A 15,148-nucleotide genomic window follows, 5' to 3' on the forward strand; every position below is an offset into this window, starting at 1 on the left:
TGTGGTTTATCACCGTGGTATATCAGTTTTTAATGCACACCCAGCAGCCAATCAGAATCGAGTATTCACCCAGACCATGGTATAAATGAAAGTAATTAACTATGAGTGTTTGATTCCACCATTCAAAAATCCCATAAGTCTTGTGTGCATCGATGCTCACTAGATTAGTGAATATAGACCACAATGCATTGTGTTTAAACAATTAGAAAAAATGTGAGCGAATGCTTCTTTTTTTTTTTAATAAATAATCATCATCAGAACACAGAGGATTATTGATAGTATTTGAAAAATGTTCATATTTGTNNNCTTGTGTGCATCGATGCTCACTAGATTAGTGAATATAGACCACAATGCATTGTGTTTAAACAATTAGAAAAAATGTGAGGAAATGCTTCTTTTTTTTCAATAAGTCATCCAAACTTTCATCATCAGAACACAGAGGATTATTGATAGTATTTGAAAAATGTTCATATTTGTGAGGTTTTTATCTCAGTAAATCAGTGAGGTCATACTGTGTATTCAGTGTGTAAAAATGTTAAAGGATTTGTCCAGTGAACCAGATGGTCCTTCACTACACAAGACAGTTGTAGAGTCACCATCATGTCATGGACTTTTACTGACTTCCTGTTTCTGGAGGTTTCATGATAGTTTTTCTCCACTGAAGTTCCACCTCAGAACAAACTCCAGCTTCCATTAAACTGTTGCCTTTAACTCTGTCTGTCATTTTGAGTTCTACACAACAACACTGACAGAACACCAACCAAAGAGGAGTTCACATGCTGGCAGAGGAGAAGGAAGACGGCCAGATACTGTATATTTCAGGACTATAAAAGTTTGAAAAGCTTCATCAGGAGGAGCAGCAGGTACTCACTGAACACATGAGTCGGTCGGAGGACTCACTTTTCTTCTTTGTGCTTTTTTCCCCGTCCCGCTCTGAGCTCGCTCCAGGCGATATCGCCCCCAAGGGAGCAGCTGTTGGAACTGCGTGAATATTTCAGGCGGTTTGGTCCACTTCAGTGTTTGGGTTCTTCTGAGAGCGCGGCGAGCGCGAGGCGGGACATTTATCAGAACTCCACACCTATTCAAGCAGGGTTTATGGGACGTCCCGGAACGAAAACAACCTCAGAAAATAAATAAATAAACAGGAAAAAAAATTCAAACTGCTTCCCTCAAAGTCAAGGCCCGGGGGCCGGATCCGGCCCTCCAGATCATTTTATTTTATTGTTATTAATGGCCCGATGTTATCTTGAGCTCATTTCTAACTTGTATAATTTAGAAAAACTATATTTTTATACAATAAAATATTGAAAGTTATTTAAGATTTAAGTTGATTTATTCTGGAATATTATTCCTGCCTTTTTACAGTTTTAATGTTTTAAAATTTGGCATTCTGAAAGCTTTTTTGAATAATTTATCATTTACTAATTGGGGAATTTAGCTAATATTTCAGCTACATGCTAAATGTTTTGGCTGATTGTGGCTTTTAAAAGAAGTTTTAGGCTGTTTTGGAGAGCTAATAATTACACACTGGTTGTTTTGGCTAATTTAGACTTTTTTTACAGGTTTTTTAGGCTAATGCGAACGCTGAGCATTCAGCAGGCGTCCTCACTGTCCATTTTTAAAACACTTCTTAAAACCCATTCTTACTGCCAGGCTTTTGACGTGGCATGAGGCTCTGCTCTGCTGGTGTCTTTTATTGTTCTACTGTTTTATCTTCGTTTTTATCTGGTGTTTTTATGCTTTTATGTATTTATACGTTTTATTCTTAAAGTCTACTTTTAACTGTAAATGTGTTTCAATATCTTAACTGTTGTTTTTATTGTTCCTTGGACTTTTAATGTACAGCGCCTTGTTTGGCCAATGGCCATTTGAAGGTGATATATAAATAAATAAAACTTAAACTTAAACTTAATGTGACGTTTAGCTATTTTTTCAGCTACATGCTAACTGTTTTGGCTAACCTAGGGTTTTTTGTTTTTTCTTTTTACATTTTTGTTTGTTTTTTAGGCTAATTTGGCATTTAGCTAATATTTTAGCTGGCTATTAGCTTCAGTGATTTCAGCTATCACCTTTAGCGTTTTTAGCTATCAGCATAAGCATCTTCAATAAATGTTTTATGATTTGTAATTTTTTAGATGTTAACACGAGAAAAACGGCACTTTTCTCCTTCAAAATCAGCTGGAATTATCGTGTTACAGGTTGAAAAGTTACAGTGTGTTAAAGATTTTGTGCTTTTTTTAAAGGGTTAAATAAGAAAAATAAATGTAAAGACTCAAAATCAAACAAAAACACTCGCAGAACTTTATTTTTATTTTTTAAACATGATAAGAAGCCATGAGAGGCCAGAGAAAAAACACAGAGACAAACAGAAACAAAGAAGTGATGATCAATCAGGAATTCAGAAGAGTCGAAACACTCGGTGCGCAAAGATGGAATAAATAAAAAAAAAAGTTGAATCGAGAAAATGCAGAGATCAAAATGCAAGACAAAAGAAAAAGGAATAAAAGGAAACGCACAGACCATGACATTTTCATGTCTGGGGAAGGAAATGGGGAAAAATGCCAAGAATACAAATTGAAAAAGTACAGCCTCACAAATGTCGCTCTTATTAGGATGATGGAGGACTTGAAAGTGTTGGCAGAGGTTCTGTAGCAGAGGTTCTGTAGCAGAGGTTCTGTAGCAGAGGTTCTGTAGCAGAGGTTCTCCAAGTTTTTGTACGGGAGGGCCAAATTAAGAACTGGACACTAGACCGGGGGCCAATTTTGTAAAATGGATAAACAGAAAAATGTTGTTTTTAATAACTTTAATGAGTGTCATTTGTACAGTTAAGAGGGCATTGATTTATAACATTGTTTTAACTGAGAAATATCAGCAATTTAGGTCAACACAGAGCTGTGTGATGTCTATGTGAGCTGCTTTCACTAAATATTCTGTCACAAACTCCCATCACTGAAGGGCTTTCTACACAGGTGTTGTGCCAAGGTACGTTCTCCCTGACAGAATTTGTTTCCCTGTTCTCTGGCATCACTGATCTGTTTCATAACACTCATATTTTGTCCCAAAAAGTGTTAAGAGAAGAATGATTGTGATGATAGACTTTATTCTGAGGCTTTTGGGAGTTTATTGTCAGATTTTTCCACATATTTTATATAAAAAACAACAGCTTTTTGTGTGTAAAAGTGATCTTTGTTTGGCTAATTCGTGATTTATGAAAGTGACTTTATTATATAATTATGTAACAATGAACAATTAATAAATACTTGTTGCTTCTAAAGCAAATTTTTGGGGGGCACAGATTCTGAGTGGCTGGATCAGCTACGACCCGACAGAATCCGTACCCCCTCTCATTGTTTTACAAAGAATATGTGGGGGAAACTAATCAAATATGACAATAAACTCACAAAGGCTCCAGAATAAAGTTAGCTGTAATCATCTACCTTCTTTTAACACTGTTTGGGACAAAATATGAGCGTTACGAATGCCAGAGAGAGGGGAAACACATTCTGGCAGCGGGAACGTAACGTCGCACCACACCAGGCCCTTTGCAGAGCCACAACTGAAGCTAGTTTCCATTAAATCCTTCATTTTTTTTTTTTTTTTTTTTTGGCTTTCTTGGAATTTAGCTAACATTTCAGCTACATGCTAGCTGTTTTGGCTAACTTAAGTTTTTATTATTATTATTTTTTAAGCTAATTTGGCATTTAACTAATATTTTAGCAGGCTATTAGCTTCAGCATCTTCAGCTGTCAACACTAGCATCTTCAGCGGCCAAATTCAGCTTACAGCATTCACACTAGCATTATCACAGGCAATGCTAGTGTGAATATATATAGTTTTTAGTTAGCTTAAAACTAAAAAATATGTTTTTTACTTCATGCATGACCCGGTTAGTCGACTAATCGAAAAATATTCGGTGATTAGTCGACTACTAAAATAATCGTTTGTGGCAGCTCTATTGACAGATCACAGCGCCGATGAGAATGTGCGCATGATGCGTTCAATGAACTCGGGACATTAGCAGACCCAAACAGCCAATCAGCCCAACTCAATCCGTAACTATGCTTTTGTCATTTTTATACAATCCTCAGGAAAACGAAGCAGTTCTTCAGATCATTGCTGATGTTCGACGTTTTCTCTGATAAACTGCTTTGTTTTGCTGATGATGTCTGGAGTTCAGTGAACGCACCATGCAGACACACTCTGCAGACCTGAATTCTGTCAATCTGTCAATGTTTTTTGGGGGTTTTGGGGGAAATGAAGGGAGGGGCTGGTGCATGAGACTGAATTAAGACGTTTAAAGAACATAGATCCACTAATGAATACAAAAATAGACCAAAAACAATGTTTGTGGAGTGTTTTCAAACAGGTGAAATCTCTGTCTCTGAAAGGAAGAGGGGGACACATCATTCTCCGTTCTTGATTATGTTGTTATAACGAGAAAACAAAGTTTGTTTTCTCGTTATAACAAGATAGTGGATCACGAGAAAACGATAAAAAAGTAGTGCAGGCCGTTTTCAGTTTCCGTAGCTAGAAACCACGAAACAAAAACATTTTTTATTTTCAATGTACAGCTGGTTATGATTTATTGAGGGCCACAAAAACTCTTCCCGTGAGCCGCCATTGGCCCGCGGGCTGCACTTTGAGAACCCCGCTCTACAGTATATGTTCTCAGATGGTACACAGAGAAAAGCCAAACTATTGGCTTTAGAATAAATCCTTTGTGTGTTTCTATCTCAGTGTTTTCATCTACCTTTCCATTCCTAGGGACAGGTAATATTTCCTCCTTTCTGCCCTGCAACATCGTTCAGACAAATACAAGTGCACTTTAGCCTTTTCACAGCTGAGAGCGGCGCCATCTTTCTCCAAACCCCACTGTTCCCTGTAGCCATCCACTCTGCACTACAGGCTAGAGAACATGCACATCTCATTCCCTCCTGCTGCCCCTACACTACCTGGCTTCTGCCCTCTAACCATCTGACAATTACTTTTCACCGAGCTGACCTCTCATCAGCGCTCTGCAGCTCTCCGAGTCTCATCCGGCTGGCCTTTACGTGTTCTCAGCGAAGCTTGAAAAACAGTCAAACGCATTGACATGTATTAGCACACCCCTTCCATCCTTCTTTTTCGCTTCGTCTTCTTCACCTTTGGCTCTCTGAATCTCACAGCCATGATTTTGCCCCCAGCACTGCTGTTTGTAACACTCCTTCTGAATCCACCTCACAAATCTCTCCCACATGTGGAGCGGTGCTCGGCGTCTTCCTTAAAGCGGCTCTGGTTCTGTCTGCGTGATCTTTCCCTCCAAAAGACGGCTGCAGACCAGCGTAGCAGCAGATACGGGGAAGCAGAGATGTCTGCGGGGATGTCGGAGACATCCATTTGATGCATGAGACCACAAACAGACATCTGATGCTGCCGGCGTGCTACAGCTGCAACACCCTCATCCGAGGAAAGAAATCAGAGATTTTCTAGTCATCTGGACACTGAAAGCTCAGAAACAGATTTTATTTAAATAAAAGGATCAGTTATCATGATCGCATCCTTCCACCGGTGGAAGAGTTTTCCACATGTGGGTTTACAGCCACTAATTACAAACAAAAAGGAGCACTCTCCCCTTATTTCCTTAGTTCCCCTTATATATCAAGGAGAACTAGATAAGTTGCATTACCTGTGATAATGTTGAATCTGGTCACTGAAGATGGTAAAGCTGTTTGGTGAGAACACTGAAGCGATTTACTCTAACTGTTGAAGGGATTTGCTAGATTTGCAAAATGCAAATTTTACTAAAAAACTGGAAATTTTGTTAAAGAGCTCTGAAGGATGCTAAAGTTAGGGTAAATTTCTGAAAAAATGTTGTAAGTTTGCTTAAAAATCCTCAATAGATGCAAATTTGCAAAAATATGTAGTGTGTTGATTAAATATGAGCTAAACTTTAAATTAGCACAAAAACCCTAAGTAGATGTCAGATTACCCTAAAAAGCTAATACATTGCTTAAATACTAACTCAACTCCAAAATATCCGAAAAGTCCTCAGTAAATGTCACATTAGTCAAAAACGTTAGCTTGATACGACATGCCAAATTAGCCTAAATAGCAACCGCACTGCTAAAATATCAGTTCAACTCCAAATTAGTCAAAAACGTTAGCCTGTTGCTGAAATAAAAGGCAAACTTAAAAGTAGCCTCAGTAGATAACAAATTAGCTACAAAATGTTAGCATGCTGCTAAAATATTAGCTAATTTCCAATTTAGCATAAAAACCTCAGCATATAACATATTAGCCAAAAGTGCTAGCATGTTGCTAAGATATTTGGTAAACTTAAAAGTAGCCTTACAAACCTCATTAGATAACAAATTTGCCCCAAGCGTTAGCATGCTGCTAAAATATTGGTTAAATACTAGCATTAAAAACCCTCAGTTGAAAACATATTAGACAAAAAAGTTAGCATGCTGCTAAAATATCAGATACATTCCAAATTAGCATTAAAACCTTAGCAGATAACATATTTGCCAAAAATATTAGCATGTTGCTAAAATATTTGGTGAACTTAAAAGTAGCCTAACAAACCTCATTAGATAACAAATTAGCCCCAAATGTTAGCATGCTGCTAAAACATATGCTAAATGTCAAACTAGAATTAAAAAACCCTCAGTAAAAAAACTTACTATCCGATAACGTTAGCATGTTGCTAAAATATTAGATACATTCCAAATTAGAATAAAAATCCCAGCAGATAAGATATTAGCCAAAAATATTAGCACGTTGCTAAAATATTAGGTAAACTTAAAAGTAGCCTTACACGCCTCAGAAGATAACAAATTAGCCCCAAATGTTAGCATGTTGCTAAAATATTAGATACATTTCAAATTAGCATAAAAATCCCAGCAGACAAGATATTAGCCAAAAATATTAGCATGTTGCTGAAATATTTGGTAAACTTCAAAAGAGCCTAACAAAACTCAGTAAATAACAAATTAGCCTCAAACGTTAGCATGTTGCGAAAATATTAGATACATTACAAATAAGCATAAAAACCCTCAGAAGATGACATATTTGGCGAAAACGTTAGCATGTTGCTAAAATATGTGGTAAACTTAAAAGTAGCCTAACAAACATCAGTAGATAACAAATTAGCCTCAAATGTTAGCATAGTCCTAAAATATCGGCTAAATGTCAAACTAGCATTAAAAAAACGGGCATGTTTTGGGGCATACTTTGTTCAATATTTCTAAAACTATAAAGTTTATGAATACCAAAAGTAGATGCAGTAATGTCCTGAACGAGCTGGAGGTTTTGATACCAATATTGCTGAAATCTGAAAGTGTGATTGAGTTTTTACATCTGATAAACGTACAGAAAAGAGCAGAGAATCACTGTAGTGTGAATCCTGTAAAAGCAAGCAGCCATGAATATTTAGTGGCAGGGAGGTGGAGCAAGCGGGAAAGAGAAATTGGATTAAAGGCAGCAGAGAGGCGAGATGCTGACTGGGAGACAGAAACGGGAGGAGAGGCGAATGCGGGGGAGACACGGAGAGGCTTCCTGGACAAAACAGGCTGTGAAGGCCTGATTACCGCCGACTGAATACCAGCCTGCCCACAGATAACAAAGGACAGGGAGAAGCCACTCCAATACGCCCCACTCCAACCCACTTAGCACAGCACCACTTGTTCAAGGCTCCTCTTAACCGGTCAAACACCATTAACGGGTTCCAACCAAAAGATTCCTAGAGTGAGACGACCAACAAAAAAAAGGGAGAAATAAATCGCCGCCACAAATCCAAACTGACATCCTCTGTGGGCCAGTGAGAATCTTTTACAGGAAGAGCTGAAGAGGTCCCACTCTCCCTCTGCACAAAGCAGCGCTGCATAAGCAGAGTCTGTGAGTCATGACTCGTGGCCTACTTCCACTGCTTTTACCTTTTTCCCTTCTTCTCTCACAGACAGTTTGATACCCAGAGGCTACATCGGGAAAACATAATTGTTTTCTTCTGGGACTTTAGGTGTTTGGATATTTTCTTATCAAGAAGTTAATTATGGCTCCAGCATTAGAGGAGGGGGCTGTGATTCCTGTCAGATATGGAAGGGGCTTTTAAAGGACCCTGAGGACGATTCTTGAAACAAACAAATGCTGCATCAGGGGACGGCAGTCAAAACTATACAGTCTATGCATTTAAGCGTCCAAATTAACGCTCAAAAACAAGTCCAGGTGAGCGTTAATGAACCCTCAAGATCTGAGCAAAGAACAACTAGAATGTTGCATTACCTGCAATAATGCTAGTGTGAAAATGCTGAAGCTTTTCCTGAAAATGGTGATGAAATGTACTTTAACTGATAAAGGGATTTGCTGAAAATGCAAAAGGTATTTGCAAAATGTTAAATTTAAAAAAATACTGTAAATTTCGTTAAAGAACTATGAAAGAGTGCTGAAGTTGACCCAAATTTTCAAAAGATTTGTAGTAAAATTGCTTAAGAATCCCTAATACACAACAATTTTGCAAAAATATTTAGTGTGTTGTTTAAATATTAGCTAAACTCCAAATTGGCCAACAAAGCTAGCACATTGCTTAGACACTAGCTAAACTCCAGAATAGTCTAAAATTCTTTGGAAAACTGAAATAGTCAAAGTTAGCCTGTTGCTAAAATATTAGCTAAACTCTAAATTAGCATAAAAACCCAGTAGTTGCCAAACTAGCCAAAAAGCTAGCACATTCCTCAAATACTAGCTAAACTCCAAAATAGCCTAAAACTCCTCAGTTAACTAAAGTAGTCAAAAACGTTAGCCTGTTGCTAAAATATTAGCTAAACTTCAAATTAGCCCAAAGAAAAAACCTCAGTAGATGCCAAATTAGCCAACAAAGCTAGCACATTGCTTAGACACTAGCTAAACTCCCGAATAGTCTAAAATTCTTTGGAAAACTGAATTAGTCAAAAATGTTAGCTTGTTGCTAAACTAGAAGCTAAACTCTAAATTAGCCTATAAAAACCTCAGTAGATAGCAAATTATTCCAAAATGTTAGCACATTGCTAAAATATTAGCTTAACTCCAAATTAGCCAAAAAAGCTGGCTTGTTGCTTAAATACTAACTAAACTCCAAAATAGCCTAAAATTCCTCATTAAACTAAATTCCCAAAAACGTACTAAAATATGAGTTAAACTCCATTGTTTTTAAATTACTGTAAAAGATTAAAACAAATGAATATATTTAAATTCTTGTCGTTAATCTACTTAAAATTTAGAAAAGACTTTCTCATTCATTTCCCTTTGGGGCATATTTTGCTCAATATTTCAAAAACTATAAAGTTTATAAATACCGAAAATACCAGCAGTAACGTCCTGAACGTTTGATACAAAGATTACTGAAACTGTGAAAGTGTGGTTGAGTTTTTACGTGGCGAAAAACGTACGAAAGGATCAGGAGAATCTCTATAGAGCGATTCCTTACTAAGTATTCACACAATTAAAAGTGATTCCCACTTTTGTAATTAAAAAGTAAAAACAAAGTTGAATGAACTGCGGAGCTAATGAGAAGCATAAGGTATATTATTTCCGAAATGAGCGGCGCTAATTATGAGAAAACAAACAATCAAATGTGACAATATGTTGTGTGATTACATTAGCTGATCAATTACTGCAGAAAACACCAATCAAGGCAGTGCGACGGTAAACGATTCCAATCAAAGGCATCAGCGTGATGCCGGGATGAGGCGTCCCGGTCGAGGAAGACTCGGCTGATGATCACAGAGTTACGAGTCTTTGGATGAACGTGACAGGCGGCGGTGGGGAAACGTGTCACATCTGAGGCCTGGAGGTGAAGCCACTGCTGAGCTTCCAGACTGAGAGCGTGTTCTTCCAGGTGGGGGTGAACTTTGTGTTTCCTGCTGCTACATCTGACTGTCAAAGTTGCTTTTTAATCTCCTTCTGAACAGCTCTAATAACAGCCCTACTGAAGGCTCTAATCATAACACGATCTGCACAGCAAAACTTATTAGCACCGCCGAACCTCACAGCACTCTGATTAGCTTTTTGTGCCCGCATTAATCACCTAATAAATCCTTTCAGTAGACATTAAGTGAATCTGGATTCAGCAGTTAATAGCAATGCATCATTATTGTAATTTTCTTGACCCTCTCCAAACGTAACCCGTGGAACCTCAGAATTATGCCGGGAACGTTGAAGTGAAAAAGCAAAACAAAAAAAAAGAATCATGAGTGTTCCCATTCAGACGGGAGCAAAGAAATGGGATCTTTGACGCGGAATTTACAGAAGACAAACTAGGATTCCAGTAAAACACAGCATGAAGATTTCAGCGCTTTAGATAGACCCAGACCATGACAGCCACGCCGCCGTGTTTTACAGATGAGCTCCAACAGTTTAATTAGGATGACTCCATGTTTAGCCAAAATGAAAAAAAAACCTGTGTCGTTTTCTAGAACATAGTTTCTGCAGAGTGGCAGCAGCAGTTCTTTGGAAAGTCATCTCTCAGGTGTGGGCGGGACCATTCTCCTCCTCTCCCCAATACTAAGAGCTCGGAGCAGGGAGCTTGTGGCCCCGCCCACTTTTTTTATCCATCACAAATACGATCTTCTAAACTGCAGTTTTTTTCTTCTGCTGCTGAGATTTGAATAAAGAAATACATAAAACGCAATTTTAAGATCAATTTTCTGGATATGAACGTGGTCGATGCGACTCACACAAACGCAACTCGAGTCAAAAGCCAACAACACGACAAAAGCTGAAGGACTATGACAACACGACAACAAACGCCGAAGCACAACGACAAAAGCCAAAGCAAGATGACAAAAGTCGACAACACTATGATAAAAGCCAAAGCACGACAGCAAAAATCAAAGCATAACGACAAAACCCGGAGCACAATGACAAAAGCCAAAGCAAGATGACAAAAACCGAAGCATGATGACAAAAGTCGACAACACTTTGATAAAAGCCAAAGCACAACAGCAAAAATCAAAGCATAACGACAAAACCCGGAGCACAATGACAAAAGCCAAAGCAACATGACAAAATCGAAGCACAGCGACAACATCGAAGCACAACGACATAAGCCGAATCATGACGTCAAAAGCTGAAGCGTGACAACAAAAGCCAAAGCACGATGACAAATGCCAAAACACAACGACAAAACCCGAAGCACAATGACAAAAGCCAAAGCAACATGACAAAAGCCGAAGCACAACGACAAAATCGAAGCACAGCGACAAAATTGAAGCACAACGACATAAGCCGAATCATGACGTCAAAAGCTGAAGCATGATGACAAAGCCGACAGCACTATGACAGAAGCTGACAAAACGACAACAAAAGACAAAGCATGACAAAAAAAGGCTGAAGCACGACGACAAAAGCCAAAGCATGATGACAAGAAGCTGACAACGAGAAAAGCCAAAGAATGCCAACAAAAGTCAAAGCACGACAACAAAAGCCGAAGCATGATGACAAGAAGCTGACAACACAATGAGAAAAGCCAAAGAATGACAACAAAAGTCGAAGCATGACGACAAAAGCTACAACATAACACAAGTGAATCACAACAGAAATGAATAACTGACTTTAAAAAACTTTCATTCAGTTCCATGCTGTTCATGATGTTCTACATTTTTTAGTTGTTAGTTAGTCTATCACTGTGTGACTATTTAGACTGTTTATTCTGCTCCCCACATAGTGACAGACTAAAAACATAACTTCAGACAAATGTAGATTACAAACAATTCTCGTACAAATCAAGAACCACCAATAACTTGAAACCAAATGAAAAAAAAGTCTGTTTCTGTTGATGCTTTTGTCAATATGTTGAGTCTTCTGCATTTTGACCACCTTATAAATGTCCTTCACCATCAGAAAAATGCCACAAGAACATCAAAAAACCCATTTTCATCCGTGAGTCTTTAAGTCGAAGTACTTCGCGGGTTTTGTGCTTAAGCTGTAATCTGTGAAATATTCACTGATGATGAAGTTTTGTATGTTAAAGCAAAAGATGAAAAAACAGCAGATGTGGATCAAACTCAGTGGTTTAAAGGTTCTTATTCAAAGAAAATTCAGACCGTTTTTATTTACTTTTAACAAAAAAATAAGCAGTGAATCCAACATTGTTGTGTTGAGCAAATGAAATTTGGTTTAGGATTCAAAATGAAATGAATCTTTAATCATTTCTGCTTCAAACACGATTGAGGTTTTTCCAAACTACTTTGATAGAGTCAGTTAAAGGACTTGATGTAATATTATCAGACATGTTGTAATACAAATCGGATCATAAAAAAATCATAATACATACTCAAATATTTAAAAAAAAAAAGCTCCACAAGAGCCATAAAAAACAGAACCTCCTTATTCTTGAGAGAAACTCAGTTCAGAATCAGCAGCATCTAAATCTGGATGTTTATAATAGAGATGTTTACCAGTCATTCTTTACAAGACAAGTCTCAAGTCTTTGGTTTCAAGTCCTTAGCAAAAAAAAAGAAGTCATTACTCGAAATGTGTGTTTTGTTGTCTTAAAACTCCTTATTATGACCCAGTTAATGCAGAACTCTTTATAAAAATCTGAACTTTTTTAAGTCCATGAACATTGTTTCCAAAAGCTCAAGTCTGACATGAGAGCGACTCGAGTCGGAGTCTTAAATTCATCTTTGGAAAACATTTCTGAACATGTAATGTTGGGGATTAAACAGCAGATTTACCAACTTCTCCGTCTTTCAATCAATAACTTTTTGAAGGAGAGAACTGCGATAATTATAGTAATTATAGTTTTTGTGTTTTTCTTTTGTCTTTGGTAAATAGAAGCTCAAACCTGCAATTAAAACCAGAATTTACTCAGATAATCGTGTACGATGTTCATCAGTTGATGCTCTTTTATCTAATAAAATATCAGATCTCAAATCATTTTTAGCTGAAACAACATTATAAGTTGATTTTCCTTTTCGTTTTCCTTTATATTTCCCTTAAAAATGAACCCAGACTGAAAAACGACAGTTTCCTAAACTGAAGCAGGAAGTGCTGCTTGTTGACGCGTCTGACACTCAGCAGGTGACTGTCAGCACGAGGACAGCTCTGTGCCGCAGAGAGCAGGCTTTTTAAAAGAAGTCAAAACAAGGTAACCCATGGGGCCTCATGGAAGGAGCTTCTGCTGCTGCGCCTTTGGTCATTTCCTGCCATTATGCAGCCTCACATGCACCCACAGAAACAAAAAGACGCCTGCTTCCTGCCGCCTCGGCTCCCGGCGCCTTGATCTCTGACACTAAGCACCAACCCACATGCAAAATGACACGAGGGATCAGCCTCAACCTCGGTAAATAACATCTGAGATGGACTTGGAGAGCTGTATGTACAGATTGGGAACGAGCAGAGAAAACGCTGCTTTTAGATTCCCATCAGGAATGTGTCTGAAAAGCCATCTTTGCAGGATAAAGGACGTGTCAGGCCTTTGATCAGAGGAGAGTTTGAGAGGTAAAATGGAGGAAGGTATCTGAATATCTGTCAGACTACAGCTGATGAATTCTTTTACTCATCCCTGAAGGGAAAAAAAACACCAAATTTGTCTATTTTTCACCTTCCAAGAGGAAAAAAGAGCAGAAAGCCTGAAAGCCCCTTTGCAAGAATGTGTCCCAATCAGGCATGCAATTACAATCTAGAACATGCTGTGAAACGCAGCAGCAGCGAGCAATCTGAGTGAAAACAGAGCACGCCGCTTCCTGCACACCGTGAGCCTCAATTAAACGCAAATCATTCCAATTCCATGTTGACTTTTTTCACACTTCAAACTTTTGAGGGAACAAAAACAAGATTCGGGTGATGATGTGACGTTTCAGCTTCTCCTTCAAGCATTTGAGAGCTTTCCTGCCTGCAGCAGCAGCAATTCTATGGAGCTAAATTGGGGCCAATATTATTTGAAACCCAAAATAAAACAAATTGAAAAAAAAAATATGTTTGGTCAAAAAAAAGTAAAATGTCTGAAACTTTTTGCTTTTCTGAATAACCATTTTCAGCTTCAAATGTTTCATTTTTTAGGTTTCAAAACTTATTTTTTCAAATTTTCAATTTCAAATCTTTTTTTTAACTTTTTTTTCCCAACGGGGCCAAAAGATTTGAAACTGAAATTTTCAGATTGACAAGCGAAAAAAAAAGTTTAAACTGATAAAAAGATTTGAAACAGAAATTTCGAGTTTTGAAACCTAAAATACAGAAGATTTTGAAGCTGAAAATAATTAAGTATATTTTAGAATAGCAAAGCTATCCAAATTTTACTCTCTTTTTTTTAAATGACCAAGCACACATATTCTTTTTGATTGGTTTTATGTGAGTTTCAAATATTGGCTCTAATTTAGCTCCATACATTTAGACTTTCAGGAAAACTACCAAAAGCATCAATACAAATGCAAATGAAACAATGTGAGCCGTTTCACCGCGTAAATATGAAGATTTAAGGAACCCTACGCTCAATGAAACTGAAAGTTTTAGATTCAAAAAAGAAAAAAAGAAACTGAAAACAAATGAAATCAAAATTTGAAACTTGAAATATAGAATATTTGAAGCTGAAGATAATTAAGTTAATTTGAGATTAGCAAAAAAAGCTTCAGACATTTTACTTTCTTTCAGAGAAAACACCAACATTTTCTTTACTTTGATTTATTCAGGTTTCCAATAATAATGGCCCTAATTCCGCTATACTCCTCAAATCCCCGGGACTAGAGAGTGAATGAGGGAGGATTAGAGGGTAATGCCAGCAGATGAGAGGGAGAGGGTCGCTGCCTGTTTGCCACTCTGCAGGGATTAACGCTGAAAACAACTTCACTGTTGCAAAGAGCGTCGATCAGAGGCTGACTTTGGTCTTTGGGGAAGTCCTCAGAGGGGGGAGGAGCGCGCGCCCTTCAACATTTGCTCAAATATTTGCTTTTTATGAAACTTTTACGCACTCTTGTTATGATGAGGACACCTGTGGAATGCTAGGGGAGGGGTGGGGGGGTCACTCTACACACCTTGCTTATCTTGGATCTTAACGGTGAGCTCCAGCACCGGCTCTGCCTCCCGGTCCAGCCTCCGGGTGACGGTGATATCTCCGCTGTCTCGCCCCACCGACACCGCGGCGCTCTCCGCCTCCGGGAAGATCAGCTCGTAGGCGGCGGACTGGAAGCGGGTGGGA

The 15,148-nt window shown here is 38.2% G+C and overlaps 1 protein-coding gene across 1 annotated transcript in view; it reads right to left on the reverse strand.

The window, feature by feature from the left end:
- Window positions 1–15,148, reverse strand: part of LOC112152060 (neural-cadherin) — a gene marked incomplete at its 5' end in the record, with an annotated part of 198,451 nt that extends 183,303 nt beyond the window's left edge. Inside the window, 1 exon segment of the mRNA XM_024281306.1 lies at window positions 14,985–15,148. Within this exon segment, the coding sequence (XP_024137074.1) occupies window positions 14,985–15,148 (164 nt within the window).

Source organism: Oryzias melastigma, linkage group LG6, assembly GCF_002922805.2.
Source record: "Oryzias melastigma strain HK-1 linkage group LG6, ASM292280v2, whole genome shotgun sequence".
NCBI lineage: Eukaryota > Metazoa > Chordata > Actinopteri > Beloniformes > Adrianichthyidae > Oryzias > Oryzias melastigma.